This window comes from Bos taurus, chromosome 27 (genome assembly GCF_002263795.3).
Source record: "Bos taurus isolate L1 Dominette 01449 registration number 42190680 breed Hereford chromosome 27, ARS-UCD2.0, whole genome shotgun sequence".
Classification (NCBI taxonomy): Eukaryota; Metazoa; Chordata; class Mammalia; order Artiodactyla; family Bovidae; genus Bos; species Bos taurus.
Genome location: NC_037354.1, coordinates 27079635 through 27101428, shown reverse-complemented (window position 1 = coordinate 27101428; position 21794 = coordinate 27079635). Strand labels below are relative to the sequence as shown.

Below are 21794 nucleotides of genomic sequence, written 5' to 3'. Positions count from 1 at the left end.
CAAATATCGAAATGAATCCGCCACAGGTATACATGTGTTCCCCATCCTGAACCCTCCTCCCTCCTCCCTCCCCTACCCTTCCTCTGGGTCGTCCCAGTGCACCAGCCCCAAGCATCCAGTATCGTGCATCAAACCTGGACTGGCGACTCGTTTCATACATGATATTATACATGTTTCAATGCTATTCTCCCAAATCTCCCCACCCTCTCCCTCTCCCACAGAGTCCATAAGACTGATCTATACATCGGTGTCTCTTTTGCAGTCTTGTACACAGGGTTATTGTTACCATCTTTCTAAATTCCATATATATGAGTTAGTATACTGTATTGGTGTTTTTCTTTCTGGCTTACTTCACTCTGTATAATAGGTTCCAGTTTCATCCATCTCATTAGAACTGATTCAAATGTATTCTTTTGAATAGCTGAGTAATACTCCATTGTGTATAAATATACAAGCAACTCCTACAGCTCAACTCCAGAAAAATAAATGACCCAATCAAAAAATGGGCCAAAGAACTAAATAGACTTTTCTCCAAAGAAGACATACAGATGGCTAACAAACACATGAAAAGATGCTCAACATCACTCATTATCAGAGAAATGCAAATCAAAACCACTATGAGGTACCATTTCACGCCAGTCAGAATGGCTGCTATCCAAAAGTCTACAAGCAATAAATGCTGGAGAGGGTGTGGAGAAAAGGGAACCCTCTTACACTGTTGGTGGGAATGCAAACTAGTACAGCCACTATGGAGAACAGTGTGGAGATTCCTTAAAAAACTGGGAATAGAACTGCCTTATGATCCAGCAATCCCACTGCTGGGCATACACACTGAGGAAACCAGAAGGGAAAGAGACATGTGTACCCCAATGTTCATTGCAGCACTGTTTATAATAGCCAGGACATGGAAGCAACCTAGATGCCCATCAGCAGATGAATGGATAAGAAAGCTGTGGTACATATACACAATGGAGTATTACTCAGCCATTCAAAAGAATACATTTGAATCAGTTCTAATGACAGTGTTGATGTTCACTAGGTGATTTCAGAATCTTTGCTTAGTACAGTACAAAACTGTTTACCTTTAAGTAGCTTTATTAGAAACCTAATGAAGAATAGCCATAAATAAAAATACATTTTCTGCAAGTAAAGTGTTTCACATGGTATTTTCAAAATCATTGGCAGTTGAGAAAAAACTCAACCCAAGAAACATTTTCAAAACTCTTCAAGTTTTTCCTCAAAAAGTTTCTCTTACTCTGTTCTTATTTCAAGAATTCAATAAAGCAGTATCCATCTAAATAACCAAAAATGCTATAATTACAACAATTATGCTTATGTTCTTGACATAAGGAAAACAATAAATTTTTTTGGCTTAAATTATCTTGGAACTGGGACTTATGTAGTGGTCCAGTGGTTAAAACTTCACACTTCCAATACAGGGGATGTGGGTTCAATCCCTGATTGAAAACTTATACCACATACTGTGCAGGGCAGCCATAAAAATAAATAAGTAAATATCTTGGAACTGGCACAAAAACTAATTGATCATGATTCTTGAATAATGATAATTGAATCTTCATTTTACTAATTTATAGTATCGGTGTATCATGAGTTTCATCTCCATACTTTTTGTAGCACCTAGATTTTTCTTTAATGACATGTTGCAACAAGAGTGATAATATTTCAAAGAAAATTCCTTAAAATTGAATTTTGTTACTTCTTTTATTTCTATTAAAAATCAGAAATGTTTTCTCAGTAAGGGAAAATTTTTGAGTTAAAAAGATGTAATGAAAGAGTTGGAGTGCATCTGGTTCAGTAACATACTAAGCAATTACTTTTTTTCTTTGCAGTGCTCCCATCACTATATATATAATTTGGCCACACTGTGCACCGTGTGGAATTTTAGTTCCCCCACCAGGGATTGAACCTGGACCCTCGGGAGTGAAAGTGCTGTGTCCTAACCACTGGACTGCCATTGGACTGCCAGGGGACTCCCTCCCATCACTATTTATGATCTTTCTCTATTGCCCACCATTGTCACCCCTCAAAACACAGAACTTCTCTTAGTGTCATGTAATCCTCAGGGCACATGCTGTTAACAACCCAGAAGTTAATCTCTCCTCTCTTTGTAGTCTCTAACATAAGCTAGGCATTAATGTTTTGCCAATTGGGAATCTTTAATGTAGTAAACTCCAGTCTGAAAATTCCCCCAAGTTCTGAGCCTTTTTTTATTTTTTGACAGCTGTTTACTTTATCAATTATAAGATTCAACTTACTTAGAATTAGCACTGCCTGTGTGACTTACAATAATTAAAACTAGTTTCTAATATTCTTTAAACATGCTGAACAGTACTTCTATTTAAGGATCTTTTGGGTTATTAGGTAACTATGTGCAATTTGGTTAATCACTACCATTTACTATTTGACTCATTTTTGGAAAAAGACTCCAATATTACATTTACTGATGTGCCAAGCTGGGATTCAGGCAGTACCTTCCATTAGGTAATTTGCTTCTGATCTGAGACATATTATAGAAAATCTACACTTTGATGGAAATTTACGACTTATGTGGAAAAAATTAATCTTAGATAAACATGAAATTTGATTATTAGGTAATTTGCTTCTGACATGAGACATATTATAGAAAATCTACACTTTGATGGAAACATGATTTATATGGAAAAATTAATTTTAGATAAACATGAAATTGATTATTAGATTTTAATAATTCAATTCTGACAAGTTTGTTTTAATAATTTTGTTTCAAAAATAACTGTAAAATGACTGTGGGTGCCAAATTACTCACTATATCTGTGCTATAATTTATAAAGCAAAAAAAAATTTCAAGTGTGTATTATTTTTACTATTATTTCAAGCATTCATGGACTTTAAAGAATCCTAAGGTCTCGCCTTTGCTCTCCTGGTATGCAGAGGTGTGGTGCAGAGGCTGAGAGCGCTGTGTTGTGTATTACCATTTGAAAGCCCCAGCTCTGGTGTTTTCAAGATAGGCTTGTTGTTTAGATGCTAAGTCATGTCTGACTCTGTTACCCCGTGGATTGTAGCCCACCAGGCTCCCCTGTCCGTGGGATTTTTCAGGCAGGAATATTGGATTCTCCAGGGGATCTTCCTGACCCAGGGATTGAACCCTGAGTCTCCTGCTTGACAGGTGGATTCTTTACCACTGAGCCACCTGGGAAGCCCCTAGGTAGGCTTAGAGCAGGTCATTTCACTGCTGTGGACCCCAGCTTGTTTATCCATCAGTGTGGGCATTGGATCAGAAGAACCTTTCAATTTCTTTATCCCACGGAGTCATGAAACTTCTAAAGTTACTTTCAACTTCGTTTTCTTTTCTTATTTTCTCCACATCTTAACCATTTCATCTGACATTAACTGATCATCCTTTCTTTCTTGGCATCCTTCATGTTTAGTTACAGTTGCTTAATGGCACCCCACTCCAGTACTTTTGCCTGGAAGATCCCATGGACGGAGAAGCCTGGTAGGCTGCAATCCATGGAGTCGCTAAGAGTCGGACACGACTGAGTGACTTCACTTTCACTTTTCACTTTCATGCATTGGAGAAGGAAATGGCAACCCACTCCAGTGTTCTTGCCTGGAGAATCCCAGGGACGGGGAAGCCTGGTGGGCTGCCGTCTATGGGGTTGCACGGAGTCGGACACAACTGAAGCGACTTAGCAGCAGCAGCAGCAGACTTATCTTTTGGTCCTGTATACTAAAAACTTTCAACAGGCCATTCTTCTAGTTCCAAAAGGTTTTTTTTTAGACACAGCCTAGAACATGATTAAATATATTTAAAATTTTAAACTTAACTTTCCTGTACAGAAATCCCATCTCCTTAACTTGAATTTAAGTTTAAAACCAGAGGCTGTTTTTTTCTTTCTCTTTTTTATTCCCCTCTACACCTTGCCCTGGGCTGATTACTAAAATCATCCCTCTTCATTTAATCACAAGCGTTCCTATTCCTGTTTTGCCTTTGAAATCTTGTTACCTGAAGATCACAGTACTTAACAGACAAATCAGAATGATGACAAGTGGGAATGAAAGTTGATAAGAAATACTGATAAGAAATACTATGTCATCTTATTCCAAAAACTGACTCACAAATTTTGTAGCATATGAGATCTTTGGTTTCCTGCCCATCCAAAATTTTACTTCAGAAATATTTTGTCCCTTGCTTAATAGATAAATGATCCTGTTCTTGTATTCACTCAGTGAGTATTAAGTGGCTGCTCTGTGCCAGCCCTTTCGCTAAGAACTCAAGATACAGTGATTTATGAAAGAATAATATTCCACCACCATTAGCTTGAAGTGGGCCATGTCCAAAGTTATTTGATTCAAAGCAGCTGTTGGAGCCTAATCAATCTGTCATTGTTCTCCATTCACTGGATACTCACCTGATTATCTGCCACAGGCCTGGCATGTATTGGTAAATGTAAGTATGTTTGGAGCTGTTGTAAAAGTCGTATGTACTTTTCCCTTGAACAATGTATTCTCTAAATGTGATGAATGATCTGCATCTGTTATGGTATTTAGGGTATATTTCATTGATGCCAATTTAGAGAACTACAGTCATACTACTTTAAACAATATCTCTGTCTTCTCCATTCCAAGTCTCTCTTTTTAAAATTAATTTATTTTTTTATTGAAGGATAATTGCTTTACAGAATTTTGTTGTTTTCTGTCAAACCTCAACATGAATCAGCCATAGGTGTACACATATCCCCTCCATTTTGAACTTCCCTCCCGTCTGCCTCCCCATCCCACCCCTCTAGGTTGATACAGGAGCCCCTGTTTGAGTTTCCTGAACCATACAGCAGATTCCCGTTGACCATGTATTTTGCATATGGTAATGTAAGTTTCCATGTAACTCTCTCCATACATCTCACCCTCTCCTCCCCTCTCCTCATGTCCATAAGTCTATTCTCTATGTCTGTTTCTCCATTGCTGCCCTGTAAGTAAATTCTTCAGTACCGTTTTTCTAGATTCCATATATATGCATTAGAATACAATATTTATCTTTCTCTTTCTGACTGACTTCACTCTGCATAATAGGTTCTAGGTTCATCCATCATTAGAACTGAATCAGATGCATTCCTTTTATGGCTGAGTAATATTCTATTATGTATACGTACCAGAACTACTTTATCCATTCATCTGTCGATGGACATCTAGGTTGCTTCCATGTTCTAGCTATTGTAAATAGTGCTGCAGTGAACAATGGGATACATGTGTCTTTTTCATTTTTCCATTCCAAGTCTCTTTTGATGTCCTAGGATGAAAATAATGATTCTGATTCATCTCATGTGCTGTGTTCAAATGGTGATGACTTCCTGAGCTCTAAGGTTGGAGATTCTGGAGTCCCAGGCAGGCTCATCCTAAGACCGCTGTGACTTCTGTGTGTCCATGGGGTTGAGCTGGGGGGAGGATGAGGAAGGCGTGGAGTAGTAACATTCATGTCACATATTTGTCCTCCCTGCCCCAGATCTTTGTATTCATCTCACTTTAATTTCATTTCATTCTCATCATGTATACAGTATCTTCATGCACTCCTTTTTTCTCCATATGTCTGGATTGATATACAAAATCCATCCATGTTCTCAACTGTGAATTACTCAGCAGTGTCTTAGCTGAATGCAGTAAACCTGATTCAACTGTGTCTGTGTAAATCACCAGCTGTAATAATTTTCACTGTAGACTCATTGCAGTGAAGAGCCGTTAATGGATAAATTCAATTATTTTTTGGTACAAAAGATTCATTTATCCTGAAAGTTTTTCTATAAATGGTCATTGCTGCTAAAATATTTTCTAATTAAATGTTAAAAAAGAATTATGGGATTTTTAAATTATAATAATTTTCATGTAATTTGATATTTTTCAAAGTTCTTTCATATATTGGATCTCATTTCATCCTAATGAAAATACTAATTCAGATGAGTTTAGGTCAGTATCACTAACCTCACTTAACAGATGAAGAAAACAGGTCCAGGCAGGTTAAACAGTTTGCTGTAAATCACGTAGCGATCTACTAAAATAACCAAGGTTTATAAGGAGCCCACGGCTTGTTGAAGCCTTCATAATAAAACTATAGACATTTTAAATGGTAAAATTTGTTCAAATTAAGTACATACTTTTTATAACTAAATAAAATATTTTTTAATGCATTCTAGTTACTTTCCTGTTTTTGTTACATCTTTAGGAGCAGTTCTACACTGAATCTTTGATGTATTTTGGCCCTGGCGGAAGGCATGTCAAATCATTATATTGGTGCGCATGTCTATACAGAAACCACCTGTCTAGATTCAGTCGCTAGTTACTGAGAATTTGACCCTCTTTTCTGAGCTTCCTACCTTAGTGAACCTCCCAGAACTGGATCCTATTGACTAGAATACAAATCCCCTCCTGTAGACACGAGTCCTGTCATGGCATTGCGTTGCATTGTAGTCTTCAAACATGTTATTTGGAGAATTTAAGAGAGAAAACTACTTGATTTGCACAGTAAATTCAATTAATAATTAAAAGTCAACTGGTGATTTTTTTTTTCCCCTACACACTCCTGAACAAGAGATAAATGACCACATAATAAGTTGGAAGCAGGCTTTTTTGGAAACCCGTTTGAAACAGATGTTCCAAGTTTTTAGCAAATTAACTCAAGAACCCACATCTTCTTCCATTATATCATTATAATAGTTAACAGTGCAGTAATCTTCACCCACACACAAAATTTTATCATGTTCACTGTTGTATTTATTGAAGCAGAAAATCAAAATAATCATACATACTAGGAATATTTGAATTTCAACAGGCTCAAGAGCATTGTGGTTAAAACTGCTGACTAGGAAGTTCCATTGAATAAATGAATTGTTCCTAGCATTCCCAGTTAACCATGGTTTTGTAGTGTCACAGGGGCTTCCCTCATAGTTCAGTTGGTAAAGATTCTGCCTGCAAAGCAGGAGACCCCGGTTCGATTCCTGAGTTGGAAAGATCCCCTGGAGAAGGGCTAGGCTACCCACTCCAGTACTCTTGGGCTTCCCTTGTGGTCCAGCTGGTAAAGAATCCGCCTGCAATGCGGGAAACCTGGGTTTGATTCCTGGGTTGGGAAGATTCCCTGGAGAAGGGAAAGGTTACCCACTCCAGTATTCTGGCCTGAAGAATTCCATGGACTGTATAGTCCATGGGGTTGCAAAGAACTGGACATGACTGAGCGACTTTCACTTTCACTTCTAGCCTCACTGAGAAATTAGCAGGCTGAATTCTAAATTCTCACCTGGAGATTGAATTTATCTCTGCATATATTTCTGTGACCATAAAACTTTCATGTGGCTCAATCTGCATAAATAATCACATAGCTATAAATATAAAGGTCAGTACACCTAGGATTATCATGAAGGAGCTTAGTAGAAAATCCATGTTTGCTTTTTGCTTTCAGAGGAATAAAATAATTTCAGTGCATTTTGTCCACCCCCTTAACCTATGGCAATAATTTCAGCTGTATTTCTAGGTACTGGTTCCCCACAGAGGTATCAGGCAGTGTCAGTAGTCTAGTAGAGAATGGTAAAGAGTATAGAACAGACTTTCATGTCAGCCAGTCCTGGGTTCAAGATCAAATTTTGTCACATATTGTGTAATTTGGGACAAATTTTATACCTTTTCAGAATCATTGTGAGAATTTATTCAATCAGCTTTCCATTTATAATGACTATGTGCTGGGCCAAAGGATGTATCAATAACAAAACAGATAAGGTTCCTTGCCTCACAGAACCTATAGTCAGCCAAAATGCTCTTAAAGAAAATTCAGCGTCCTAAGATACATAAGCTTAGGTGGCTAAACTAAGCTTCCCTGGTGGTTCAGATGGTAAAGCATCTATCTGCCTGCAATGCTGGTGACCCAGGTTCAATCCCTGGGTCAGGAAGATACCCTGGAGAAGGAAATGGCAACCCACTCCAGTATTCTTGCCTGGAAAATTCCATGGATGGAGAAGCCGGGTAGGCTACAGTCCATGAGGTCACAAAGAGTCGGACACAACGGGGTGTCTTCACTTTCACTTTCAAGATACATAAAGCTGTTAGCAAAGTTTCTGTCACATAATAAGCATTTAATAAACTTAATAACCTCATTATTAGTTCTTTCCAACGCTTAAAGTGGATAGTTCTCCAGAAAGTAGAACAAAAGTATGCAAAATTGGAAGGAAGTGGAAGTTTGCTTTTACCAGAGTAACTCTGTCAGGTACAGCTGCAACAAGGGAGTTGGGTTAGTTAAAATCTGTTGAAGCTGTTTTCAGTAAAATATAAAAGCCAACAACTGTGTAGGCAGAAATTTCTTGGGCAGGAAACAAAAAGCACTAACTTTTATGAAAGAAAAAAAAACTAGACTTCACCAAAATTAAAATTTTCTGCCCATCAAAAGACACCATTAAGAAAGTGAATAATCTGTCTGCAGACAAGGAAGTATCAAAGCATGGTTTTATTGCTGGAGGAAAACAGAAATGCTTTGCTTGACTTTTTTTAAAAGAAGATCATTTGGCAGTCTGCATAATTTGGGGCCAGTTGCCCCACAGCTAAAAGGATTGTAATCACCTGTTTCCTAGTATTCTTGTAAGTATCCTTAGTGACTTGACAACCTAGGATTTTCTTGTCTTCATCTGCCTCAACTTCCCCCCACCCCACCCCCAACCAACATAGGAATCTTTGCAGTAACACCTTCATTTTATGTGCTGTGCTGTGCCAAGTCGCTTCAATTTTGTCCCACTTTGCAACCCCATGGACTGTAGTCCATCAGACTCCTCTGTCCATGGATTCTTCAGGCAAGAATACTGGAGTGGGTGGACGTTTCCTACTCCAGGGGATCTTCCCGACCCAGGGATCGAACCCGAGTCTCTTATACCAGATAGGAAAAACATTAAAGATGTTATGTGTCTTGTCCAAAATCACTTAACTAATCATTTCAGAACTTGAGCTAAACTTGATTAAATGGTCTTCCCACTACCTAATACCTACTTCTCTATTAGTTTGCTTCAAAATCTGTTGGGGGTGGAATATGTGATTCATTTAAAATATGTGTTTATTTTCTCTTAGCTACAAGACTTCTCTCACCCATTTATTTTAAAGTTGAAAGCTATTACAAACAAGATCATGTTTGTGAGTCATTTTTTTCTTCTGAAAAATAGCTGTTTGATAGTTGACACACACTCTAACCCTTATTTAACCAGAAAGTAACCATTATAATTGAGGTCCCAGTTACCGTCATAAAAGAGGCTCTTATAGACCATCATTCTAATACTGAGCTTTTCCTCATTTTATATCATCTTGGACTATATTTCTTCTATCTTCTAGCACCTGGCATTCTGTTTTTCTTTGGTGCTTATGAACCTTTAAACCTCTCACTATCTCAGAAGATATTTATCTGAAGCATCATACAACTACCCATGCCATTAATTATACAAGTTTTTATCATTGCCTCTAGAAAAGCAAATGGTGTCCTTTAGTGTCAACTGAGTTTTTAAAAGGAAATTTTTTATAGCTAAACATCTAGGTTGCTGCTGCTGCTAAGTCGCTTCAGTCGTGTCCGACTCTGTGCGACCCCATAGACGGCAGCCCACCAGGCTCCCCTGTCCCTGGGATTCTCCAGGCAAGAACACTGGAGTGGGTTGCCATTTCCTTCTCCAATGCATGAAAGTGAAAAGTGAAAGTGAAGTCGCTCTGTCATGTCTGACTCTTGGCGACCCCATGGACTGCAGCCCACCAGGCTCCTCCATCCATGGAATTTTCCAGGCAAGAGTACTGGAGTGGGGTGCCATTGCCTTCTCCCACATCTAGGTTATCATGTAGCAATTTATTGTTGTGGTTTTCCAATTACATCAGTGTATGTTGATACAAGTTTTGGGGTCAACAATAGCAATAGCAGCGATAATGATGTGGTTTCAGAGCACTACTTTCATTCTATTTACTTTTTTAAACTTATTTGGCCGCACTGTGTGGCATGTGGGATCTTACTTCCCTAGCCAGGATTGAACCCATGCTCCCTGCAGTAGAAGCCCGGTGTCCTAACCACTGGACCACCAGGGAAACCCCCAGGGCATTACTTTTTTTTTTTAACTAAGTATGTGCCTATGTTTTTCCTTTTCAATCACACTGAATTTTTAATGTATAGTAAGAAGTCATTTTGTGAGGTAAGAAATGACAGTTCCAGGAAATGAAAGCATTCATTCATTGGTTCCATGCATCCTTATTGAGTTCCTCCTACAGGCAGGCATTGTGCTAGGGAAATGGCTTACTTTTTCCGTTTCTTCCCTCTACTCTGGTGGAAATGATGAATAGCACTTAAATTAGATATTTTAGATGACTTTGTATAACACATCGGTTTAGGACAGCATAAGCCTTTGGTAGGTTAGAAATGGAATTAAAATAAGAAATAATTTGGAGAAATAAGTATCTGGTTTTCATTATGGTCTTAATTTTGCCCATGAATACTTGGTATCACTTGCACATAAATTCTCTTCAGGATATGTCCGGGTATTACTATTTTCTTCTCAGAACCAGTAGAACTTCTTCACTTTATTTTTAGAATTGTCCAGTAGTGTAATAAGATTATTTCTATAGGAAATTGGGAATTCCTTGAATATTTTACCTCTGATTGTCACCTCTTTAAAGTCAATGAGCTTGGCCCCTTAGATTTGAAGTGGTGAGCTAATCATTAAAAATTAGGCCCCAACCAGTGGCATTGAAATAGTTTTAAAATGTGGCATACTGTCTACGCTCGATTACACACCAAGTAGCACAAGGAAATGGAGGAGGGAATGGCAGTCCACTCCAGTATTCTTGCCTGGGAAACCCCGTGGACAAAGGAGCCTGGCAGGCTATAGTCCACGGGGTCGCAGAGTCTGACGCAACTTAGCAACTTCACTGCCACCACAGCATAAGATAAAATTTTGTTTCCTTCCCACCTAAATGTTTTAAGATCATCGACCTGCTGTAGATATTAGTGGTCACTACTATTAGTGGTCACTACTGCTGCACCTGCATTCACACTTCCTTGGGGAACCAAAACAGGATTGAAGGCCATACTGCCATGATTACTTTTAAGCATTTGAGCCAAAATTTTAATTTATTTTTTTTCTGTGTGTATAAATTAGTATTTTCACATGAATAAATCTGACTTGGAAAACCTTTCACATTCTAGGAGTTTTTTTGTTTGCTTGGCCATACCAGGCGGGGCATCCTGGATCTTAGTTCCCTGACCAGGAATCAAACCCCTGCCCTCTGCATGGGAAGCATGGAATCTTAACCACTGGACTGCCAGGGAAGTCCCAATTCTATGGTGTATTTGAAACAGATGTTTTATATCTTTTCTTAGATATAAAGACACATTTACTGTGGTCAATAAAAGAATGTGTCTTAATTTTTCTCCAGTTACAAAGAGCCTGTTTGGGTTTAGTGTGCTGATACAAAATCCATGTCGTCTGCAGAGTACATCATAGACCCCATTCTGGGATATGTTGCTCTCTGTGGGGAACGGTGAGGGTAGGAGTTTTGACATGAAAAAAGAGAAGTGACACCAACCTTCACGATGGTTCTTCAGTGGGTATATTTTGCTTAGTCGTAATGCTGTTGAACGTTTTATATTCAAGTTTAATTTACATACAGTTCTTATACCAGTCAGTCAGTTTGGGCAAGTATCAATACATAGAACGTTTTCCTCACGCCAGTTCCCATGTATCCCTTCCCAGTCACCACGCACACCGTCCCCCCATCCTGACTTCCAGAAGCAGTCACCAGTCTGATTTCTCACCCCATAAGTCACTTTCATCTATCCTGGAATTTCATATAAGTTGATAAGTATTTTTTGTTTGACTTCCTTCACTCAGTCTAGTAGTTTCTTGACCATCCCTGTTGTTGAATTTATATTTCCTTTTTATTGCTAATGATTCTTTTTTTAAACAGGCGAAAAATAAGCAGATCTTTTCTGAGTATCTTAACTGAATCATGGCAGCAACCCTGTAGTAAGGATGGAGGGGACAAAATATCTGCTAATATTAAATGATAGTGCTCCTAACATTCAGGCAACTCTCCTATATCTTAGTTATATTCGTACTCTTTTGAGAGACCCTAAATTATGCTATTGTTCTATTAAAAGCAGAAGTAATGGGCTTGTGCAGTTCAACAATTCAATAGCCAGTGAACCGTTACTGCTTTTTTTTTTTTTTTTTACTTTATAGCTCTGTTTTGAGCTCAGAAAGTAATGTGAAAAATAATTCCAGGCTAGGAGACACTTCTTATGATATCTCTATATATCTGTATTATCAAAACATGCAGGAAGGAATGCTTTCATTGTTTATCAGTATGGTGATGCCTCAGTTGCTTGTATACACTTTTAAAATTATATACTGTAAACCTTATGAACTCAGTTTTATTACTGGAAACTCACATGGGTCCATATTTTATGTAATGAAAGGAGAATGGATACAATGAAAGCAACATCCAGATTGCATTTTTTGTTCTTCTGAAAGTTCTAATTAAATTTACCAACATTTTGCCATTTTATTTGTTTTTTAATTTTTTGAATTATAATTTACATACCATACAATTCACTTGCTTTACTTGCACAATTCCGTTATCTTTGGTGTATTTAGAGAGTTGTATAACTATCACCTCTGGCATAGAGATTTTTTTGTTTTTTGGTCGCTTAGCATGTGGGATCTTAGTTCCCCCACCAAGGATCAAACCTGTGTCCCCTGCATTGGAAGCGTGGAGTCTTAACTGCTGGACCGCCAGGGAAACATTTAGGAAATTCCTAAATTTTACCATTTTAAGCAAAGAGTCATTGAGATTCTGGGGAGCAGCAATATATTTAAGCAAAGATAATACTGTGATTCTGGTGTGGCACAGTCAATTGTATACCAACAGATCTGCTGTTGTCTTTTTTAAGAGACTCCTATTCTTGCCAAAGAGGAGTCTGAATTCAGATGTAACTAAAGAAAGGAGAGGCTTGAGCTGGTCTTTGGCTTAGTCCTTTCCTATCCATGCCACGTCCACCCTTAAGATTCTAAAATGGGGAGCAGCAGAACCACAAAGAGGTTGCAGAACACAGTCATACGAAGAGCACCCCCAACGGGCGCTCTCTTAACTTTATGGGAAACTAGGAGGTCATTTTCAACAATAGTTTATACAACTATTCAGCAAGGGGAAGAGAAACCATATGGTACTACAGTGTTGCATCAGTTCTATGGAAAAAGACACTCGCAGGAAATATTTTGCCAGATCACTGAGAGAGTATTAATAACATTTCATCTATTCCCAGTCTCTGAATCCCTCTCATCTACTTATTTTCTCATTTCCTTTGCCTTTCTGCCTGCCGCTAAATACACATACTTTCCTTCTTGTCTCTGATAGCTATTTTTCTCCTTACGGTTCCTAAATTATTTTGCCACATTCATATTTCATTCTGATTATTCCAGAAATACTGAAATGAAACTCCCCTTTAACATGACCTACTTTAATGTAGAATTTGGCCCAAGTCTTATTTCTCATAAAAAAGCAGTTACATTTAAATTACCAAAAGAGTCTTACTACTGTAATTTAACCCATAAGGAGGATTTGAAATGCTATCATACTCAGCTTCAAGGATATATGTTCTATACTATGAAGATGGTTAACCACTTTTGACCAGTATGCATGAATTCTCTAAGCAGTTCACCATTTTTTTGGTTGTAGTAATTAATTTTAATTAACTGTCAATATGTTTGTTGCCACGTGGAGAAGTGAGGATATAGCCCTGGCTCCCGTTTTGGTATGCGCGAGGACATGCTTTTAACGTTCAAAGTGTAAAGTGGTCTTAGGTTGTGAAATAAAAAATGGTATGCCTGATTTCCCAGTGAGTACATGCAGTTTAAAGAGTTTTGGAAGTCCTAGCTTAGCAGAAATTAAAGTTCATAGTAAATCATCTTTCTTCCACCCATGTATTTATGTTCTGGCTAATAAAAATTAGATTTTTGCTTCCTAATTTTGGATAAGTAATGTTTTTGCTTCTCTGTCAAATTAATTAATCTAGCTATTGTATAGTGCTGTTTTTATTAACATGTACAGCAGCTTAGAGATTCATACTCAGTATGATTATCATTTGTGATTTAAAACCAAAAGTCTTAATTTTTACAAAAAACAATTTCGCCTTTCTCTCCTTGAAATTGAACATGAGGTCATGAGTCGCACTTAGTGGGTAAGACCTATTCAGAGACATTCATGTAAAGTTATGGATGTAGGAGCAAGCTCTTAGCTGCCAATTTGGCTGATAATATAAAGTATTATAATATCCACAGTAGGTTGACATAATTTAAGTAGATTTATTTAGGATTTAAAAGGCTTGACATGGCACGTTGCAAAAGAAGGCTGTCACCTACAAATTGGCACTTGCCATCTACCTCTACAAGGATTAAATCATGAGCCACTTCAACTACTCACCTTCAACATCCTCTAAAAGGAGTTCCGGGTGGAGACCAGGAATGAGGCATTCTGTGCTCTGGGAGAAACTGCCAGAACAGGTCTACAGATAGTAAGATAGTTTCAGGAGAATGGTGTGTGAGCCCAGTTCTTGTATCTCCTCATATACAGAAAAGCACTAAAGTCTTTCACGGTGATGTCGGCTCCTTGGGACTGGCAGTGACCGTCATGAGACTAGCAGAAACCTTTGGAAAAAACATGTGCTTAATGCATATATTCCCCTTCTGCAAAATCACCAGTATACTGGCCTTCCACCCTACCTCTCTGGGGCAGTTTCTCAGAGCTCTCTGAGGTGCTGTCTCCCTGGCTGTGGTCCTCATTTTGCCCCAAATAAAACTATACTCACAACTCTCACATTGTGCTTTTTTTTTTTTTCCAGTCAACAAGGCCTAGAAAAGAAAAAGAAAAAACTTAATACTCAGTTGTTCACAAGATCCAGGATATTAAACGTTACAAAGTTTATTCTTTTCTCTTAAAAATAAAATTTATTTTGGTAACCGTACACATTCCCATCATATCTGAGAAGGAAGCACAGCACAACAAAGAATTTTAGAGCTGGAAAAGACTGACATCATCTAGTTGAACCTCACCATTCACCTAGCTCACTAAAATCTCTATCTCCTCAAGGATATTAACTTTCCTGCACTTATTTCCGAAACACTGAAATACCGGAATTCCCCGGTTCCTTTCGCACTGTCTGTGTAGCTGTCTTTCCACTCCCTTCGGTTATTCTCCATTTTCAAGATAATGATTGCGCCTGGAAGGATTACTTCCTTGATTGTTTTGTGCCTGAATTAGCTTGGGAAAAGAATAGTCTACTGTGCATGAAAGTACAACCTCTCATTTAAATGTTTGGCAAAAGGCAAGGTGATTCATTCAAAGTTTTAGGAGTGGTTGTAATAACGGTTGTGTCATTGATATTCTGGTGAGCATATACAACATGGGTTTGCCATCGTGAGTGAGTAATACCACCCTATCACTTAAGACGCATAACACTACCACCCTCTGGTAGCAGAGAAGCACGAGTGGGCAAGCGCACCGTTTCAGTTGGGCGTGGGGTTGAGGTTCTTTCTTCTGTTTTTTTCCAATCTCATTTCTCCTTCATTAAGTCAACAAATATTTATTTTGCATAGAGCATGACCCAAACAGGCTTCTAGGTCTGTAAAGCAGAGAAGCTCTTGCCTTTGACCCCAGGGATCGTATGGTATAGATACATAGAATTGGACAACTGCTTTTGGCTTGGAGAAGATACCTAAGGTCTGCGTAGTTCCACCACTGCTCAAGCAGTTTATGAACTTTCCTTTCCTCATAGGAATGCAGTGAGAAGTGACTGTTCTAATCATTGTAAGGCATTTGGAAATGAAAAGTGCTATACAACAGCTGAATGATATTGAAATACTAAGTAGGAAATACAGTAGAAATAGAAAGCAAGATTAAATTATATGGTAGGAATGGTTCTCATAGGTATTTTCAGTACTTACGTCATCACAATAGCACTGCTTCCAGGGAAAAGCTAAATTAGGTAAATACAACTGTTTTTGCAAAATCAAGGAAAAAAATCTGTGTGTGTGTCAGCAAAAAATATTGTGGAATCTTATACTGGGTATTACATGAGGTAATATATAGTTGGATTATGATACATAGTGTGGAATTTCCACACATCTACAATTTCTATTAGAAATATTATGCATTTCCATTATTTGAAGTATTTCTCTAGTAATTTTTAAATGCCACCACTATCAAGACTATTACTTACCAATAAGAGATTATATCTTCATACTCAAAAACTACAAGAAGGTCCTTTAAATTATATAGGAAGGAAATTTGTTGTTTCTCTGACTTACCTATTGTATGTTGGGTTGGAAAGAGTCGTTATCAGTGATTTATCATGATTGATCCTTTCTGATTTTACTTGATTTTAAAGTTTGTTGCTTTTCTCAGAGAATTTCTCAGAGGATACAAATCTCAATTTGTATCCCATTCTATATCCTCAGAAGATAAAGAACTTATTGAATTGGGCACTTCTTTCATATGCTTTTATGTGGTCATTTTTACATCCAAGGGAGATTCTCAAACCATAGAAAAAGGAAGGGGTCCTTTTTTGCTAGTCATTTAATATTCCATGACTGTGAACTAATCCTCATTGTAACATAAGTTATTGTATGTTTTTCCCAGCATTTTCACCCTAATTAAATGAGACGCTCCACCACAGTGTTTAACCTGCAGCCTAACAAAAAACAAGGGGCTGTCATTGACAATCACAATCCCATGTTCTCTCCTTTGAACAATACAATTTTTTTTGGTCACAATTTATAAACAGATACCTCCTTAGTTTAATGTCATCACGTTCAAACTACAAAACTATTAAAACTCTAATATTATGTGGGGGCATTTATTTTAAAATATATATTAATATAATTATTACATGGTAAAGAAATCATTTATTTTATTGTCTTCCCCCAATTCACCAAATTTAATCATATGGAGAGGTTCCACCATGTTTGTTCCATATGTTTGTGCTTTGGCCTCTAATGACCTTTTGTCCTTCTTATATGACCTCTCTACATTTCTATTTAGAATAAAGAGATAGAAGCATGAAAATTAATAACCCATGCATCAAACCTTTTTTGCTGTGCTTAAGAGGAATGAACACTTAAGGCTAGAAACCTTATGTTTAGTACTGTCTCCAAAGCTCAGTTATTGCATATATTGTCCCTTCAACATTTGAAGAAAGTAAGTATAATATGTAGTCAAATTTAAAAAAAGTGTTAAAAAAAAAAGCACTTAATGTCTCTGCATTGCATGACAGGGTGTGACTAAAATTTGCCTACATAAACTCTCATGATGTTTTCAGATTTTATGGAAATGCTTTGGCTATACTTTGGGTTTGAATCTTCATAATGACAAAAGTTCATAATAGTTATTTTTTTTAAATACACTATACTGTTTTTAGAAAGTTATAATTCATCTTCCTGCTTATATTTGTGCTGTTTGTACTATACTATTAAAAATAAAGGTAAATTTATATATACTTAGATTTTGAAAAGTAGCATCATGTACATTTTTTAAATGTTTTGGTAACTTGTGGCACTTTGGTAAAGGAATGTGCAATTATAAATGTTTATGCCATTGTAATTTCTTTTTTAATTCCCAGGAATGACTCTTACTAGGCTTTAAATTAGAAACCAAACTCAATTTTAAAACTAGCACTTTGGTCCTACTGGTGTTCCTATTTTTCTAATTGTATGGAACGTTAACTTAAACCATTCTTTGCAATGCATTTTACCTTTCCTTTTAACATCTAATCTCAAAAATCTTTATGGAACATTTGAAATTAATACAGTGGTAATTAAGAAAGCATTTTAGATATCATGGCTCTTTAATCTGGTGCCTGACTTTAACAATTTTCTGATAAAAATAACTAAACGCCTGAAAAGAATATTTAAACATTTTAATTCATTAGAGCAAAATCAAGTAGTTGATGTCCATATAGACATAATTTATCTTAAACTCTAGAGCTGCCAAGAGAACTAAGGACAGAGCTGTGTTTAAAATACCCCCATATCCTCCAAAGAAAAATGACGAGAAGAAATAGAATTCTGTATGATTATGGCTATTGTATGTACTTCAATTAGCTTACCAGTATTTCATCCTGATACATCTGTGGGTATTAGAAGCAAAATGAAAACAAATATAAATGCTTTAACATTAGGTATTGGCATCAATATAGATTATGCATAAGCTATTGCAATAAAAAATATTAATTGTGCCTGTATTTGAAGATATTATCTTAGATTTTCTGTGGCCTTTTTCATTTAAGGCTGCACAATCATTTTAAATGTACAGACAACAGAATATATGAATGAATGAAGTCATGGCCCTGTTTGCCATGAAATGAAGTATTCTGTTGAATTTTGGGGGGCGTTGGCCTTTATATATTATGACATAAACGGATCAGTCACAAGAAACATGTGAATCTTATGTTCAAATCACAGCATTTAGAAATTATACATCTTTCTTTTTCCTTGCAAAATGAATTCAGAATTTGCAATTCAAATTTTATCATTTTAAGCTGCTAATTATTAAAAATTACCTAATATGGATCAAAAGATTAAATGAAATGAAAACTATGAAAGAATGCTAATTAATAGCATAACCCCATATGCTATCAAACTTCTGATAACATTAAGTTTCTTGTAAAGCCTTAAAATATTTTAATGAAAAAGTAATTACCTGGAAATGAAGGCACTTTATTACCTTGAACTAGCTATATGTCTGTATAGAACTTGTCTAAAAATCCCATAAAATATTCTTTATCCTTTTATAAATTTATCCTACTTATGTGTTTTTCTAAAGCTTCTTATAATAAAATATAATAATTCAAACTATTTTAATGTAACAAAATTGCATTACATAATACAACCAATGAACACTACAGGAAAAAACTCAAGTGTAACAAAAGTGTCTGTGATAATGGCAAAATGTTAGTCTGAGTTAGTCTACAATCATTTGAGGTTAAAATGTTGTAAAATTTGAAGGCTTTTTCATTGAACAATTTTTAGACAGCTTTTAGTTTTTAATCCTATTTTTAATCGGAACTACCTTGTTTTGAAATGTTGATCAAAGATAAGGGCAATCAAAATATTAAGCCAGCCTGTCATTACTCAATTTTTAGTTGAGTTTTGTTTTTTTTTTTAATGTAACCCTAACACATTAAGAAATCAGTGTTGCTTCTACGCTCAAATCAACCATGCCTGGTGAATTACCAGCTTTAAATCGGTAATGTGGATGTGCTGCCGTGTATACTTGCTTCCTCTTCAGAAAATTAATACTTGATTTAAACAATAGATTTGATTCAACAGAAAAAAAAAAGGATTTTTTTTTTCCAAAAGCTAAATTTTTTTCTCAAGGTATACCTTACATTTCTCTGATATTTGTAAGGATAGACTAACTTGTATCCAAATATGTTTTTCAACACAAGAATATTTCAAAGCAAACAGACTTTGTGTTTTTTGTTTGTTTAGTTTGAGGGCAGTTCACTTAAGAAAAAAACATTTTTCCATAATTCTACTTATTTTTAATTCTTTCTCTGTAGTGGCCATTTTCCTGTCACTAGTCTTAAACGTTTTGCTACATGTAAATGCTGCTTCATAGATGCAATCATCATTACATGGTACAGAAAGGAGTCAAGTTTATTAGAAGTCTACTCTTACCAAGAAGAGACTAAAGATAAATTCCATGTCAATTCTTTGGTTCGTTTCTTCGTTTTGTTTTGTTTTTTCTAAATAAGATATATTAACCCAAAGGTGTGTTAATGTCATGGCATGAACAATCTTAAATGTAGATCTATCGAGTATTTTGTGATGCTGAGTAACAGACTTTTCTCAAGTCTCTGTGATGCTAAATATTTTCCTTAGAAGGTTTTTGTTTCATGTTAGATTGTTGTTCAGAAAGATGTTGGTCCTAGTGAGATTTTTAAAAACTGGGAAAACAAATGCATGTATTACAAGTATAGAAATGGTGAATTGTAAACTTACCGTATAGTACTGATTCTATTTTCAAAGATGTTTTTGCTGTTAAATATATACAACATACAATTGCTGCCGTACTGTAATTGAGTACTTTTTTCCTAAATGACCCTGTTATCACTATTCCAGAATTAGAAGTTGGGCAGATATATGATTGATTCATGTGTCTGCATAGATGCTTCAAGGTATATTCTTCTCTTGGTGAGTAAAAATATTTTTTCCTTGGCACCAACGCATTGAGATCTGAATATACCTGTATCTATTCTTATTGCACATTTCTTATACAGTATCTTCAAATACGCCAAAATTGGCCTAGACTTAAAATTGAGGGTTTGTTACATGTTTTCTAACAGAAAGGTTTTCAATGATATTCATTATGGGTTTGTACTGTGAAAATAGTGAAAATCCCTTTAAAAGTTCATCTGTGCTAAATTTAAATTAATATTTTTTCTTTAGCTCACAAATTACCCTAAATCCAGAGAGAATATCAACCCTTTTCACTGTTGTCAAATCCAGCCAAAGGAACAGCCCATGACACTACAAAAACAGTAGAGGAATAAAGAATAAATCTCTCATGTTACACTCCAGAATAAAGGCATTCGGTGAAAGAAATGAACCGAAGTTCATCGTGAATGCGAGGCTTCTGTACTTGACATTCCTCCACGGAAGGAAAGACAAGTGTCAGCACCACTGGCATCCTTTTCAAACCGATCTGATGTGGAATATCTTCCACCACACTGGAGTACTTCTAGACTCTATTTTGTTTGTTTGTTTGTTTGTTTTGTTTTAGTTCATCAAACCTTTCTGTTTTCAAAAAAAAAATTGTCGGCATTGGTAGAGAGATATAGATTTGAAAATACTTTCTTAAGAGATCATGTAACTATATAACTCTGAATTTAAAAATTGAGGAGGAGGGATCATTTCAACCCACCACCTCTTCCAAGAAAACATGTTTTTAAATCTGTAACTGCTTTAGTGTTAACAGGGTACAAAGTGTTTCTTGTCCTTTATTGTACTTAAAAGGTTCTCATTGATTGGTGATTGTATTGTACCGTATGAAAATGAGTCATAAATTGCCTTGTATTGTTTCTAATAGACCATACCACGTACTCCTTCAGTTTTCATGTTCCAAATTTTTCAGTGATGCATGTCAACAGTTAGGTCCGAAAATTCTGTGGTGCTAATTCTTCCATATCCGATGGTGCTTCTGTGGATGCTAACTGCACACATGCTGAACAAAGCTTGAAGTTTAAAACTTTCCTCCCTTCCTCTGTTTATATAAAGAACAATAAAAATAACTTGAATTTGTCTCAAAGTATCACTGACAATCTAATAAACTGGTTTATATGTGTGATTAGTTTGGATTCTCGGTTATTTTTCAGAAAGCAGGTTAGTTCTCCTGAGCCCTCATATCAACCCAAAGTAGATCTTACTAGAAGTGTGTACTATGTTATTTGTGCCCCCAAATCTATGGTATCTTCAAGAATTTAAATCCAGTTGGGCTGGCTTCTAAAATCAAGTTTAGATCAGAGCTATAAAACTTAGATTGATCAAATCTGGAAAAAGTAAGTTGAGAACACAACTGTTCTGAGTATCTATCTTAATATTTTATTAATAAAATTTTATCACCTGGTCCATGAGATAACATTTACATGGAAGCAAGTAGGCCTTCAAAATCTTTAGTACAATGCAAAGACATTGTAAAGACCATTCCTAAATGATATTTAAAGTTCCTCCCCATGAGTATGAAATAGGACC

General features: G+C 36.3%; 1 protein-coding gene across 2 annotated transcripts in view; it reads left to right on the top strand.

Moving 5' to 3' along the window:
* Positions 1 to 21390, top strand: part of PURG (purine rich element binding protein G) — a 40686-nt gene extending 19296 nt beyond the window's left edge. The window contains exon 3 of one of the 2 annotated variants that reach the window (XM_024986352.2): positions 20493 to 21390. In XM_024986352.2, the coding sequence (XP_024842120.1) occupies positions 20493 to 20588 (96 nt within the window). In that variant the 3' untranslated portion in view covers positions 20589 to 21390. Of the gene's footprint in view, positions 1 to 6214 lie in introns of both variants that reach the window. The other variant, XM_059882355.1, reaches the window with a different exon arrangement.
* Positions 21391 to 21794: the final 404 nt, after the last annotated feature.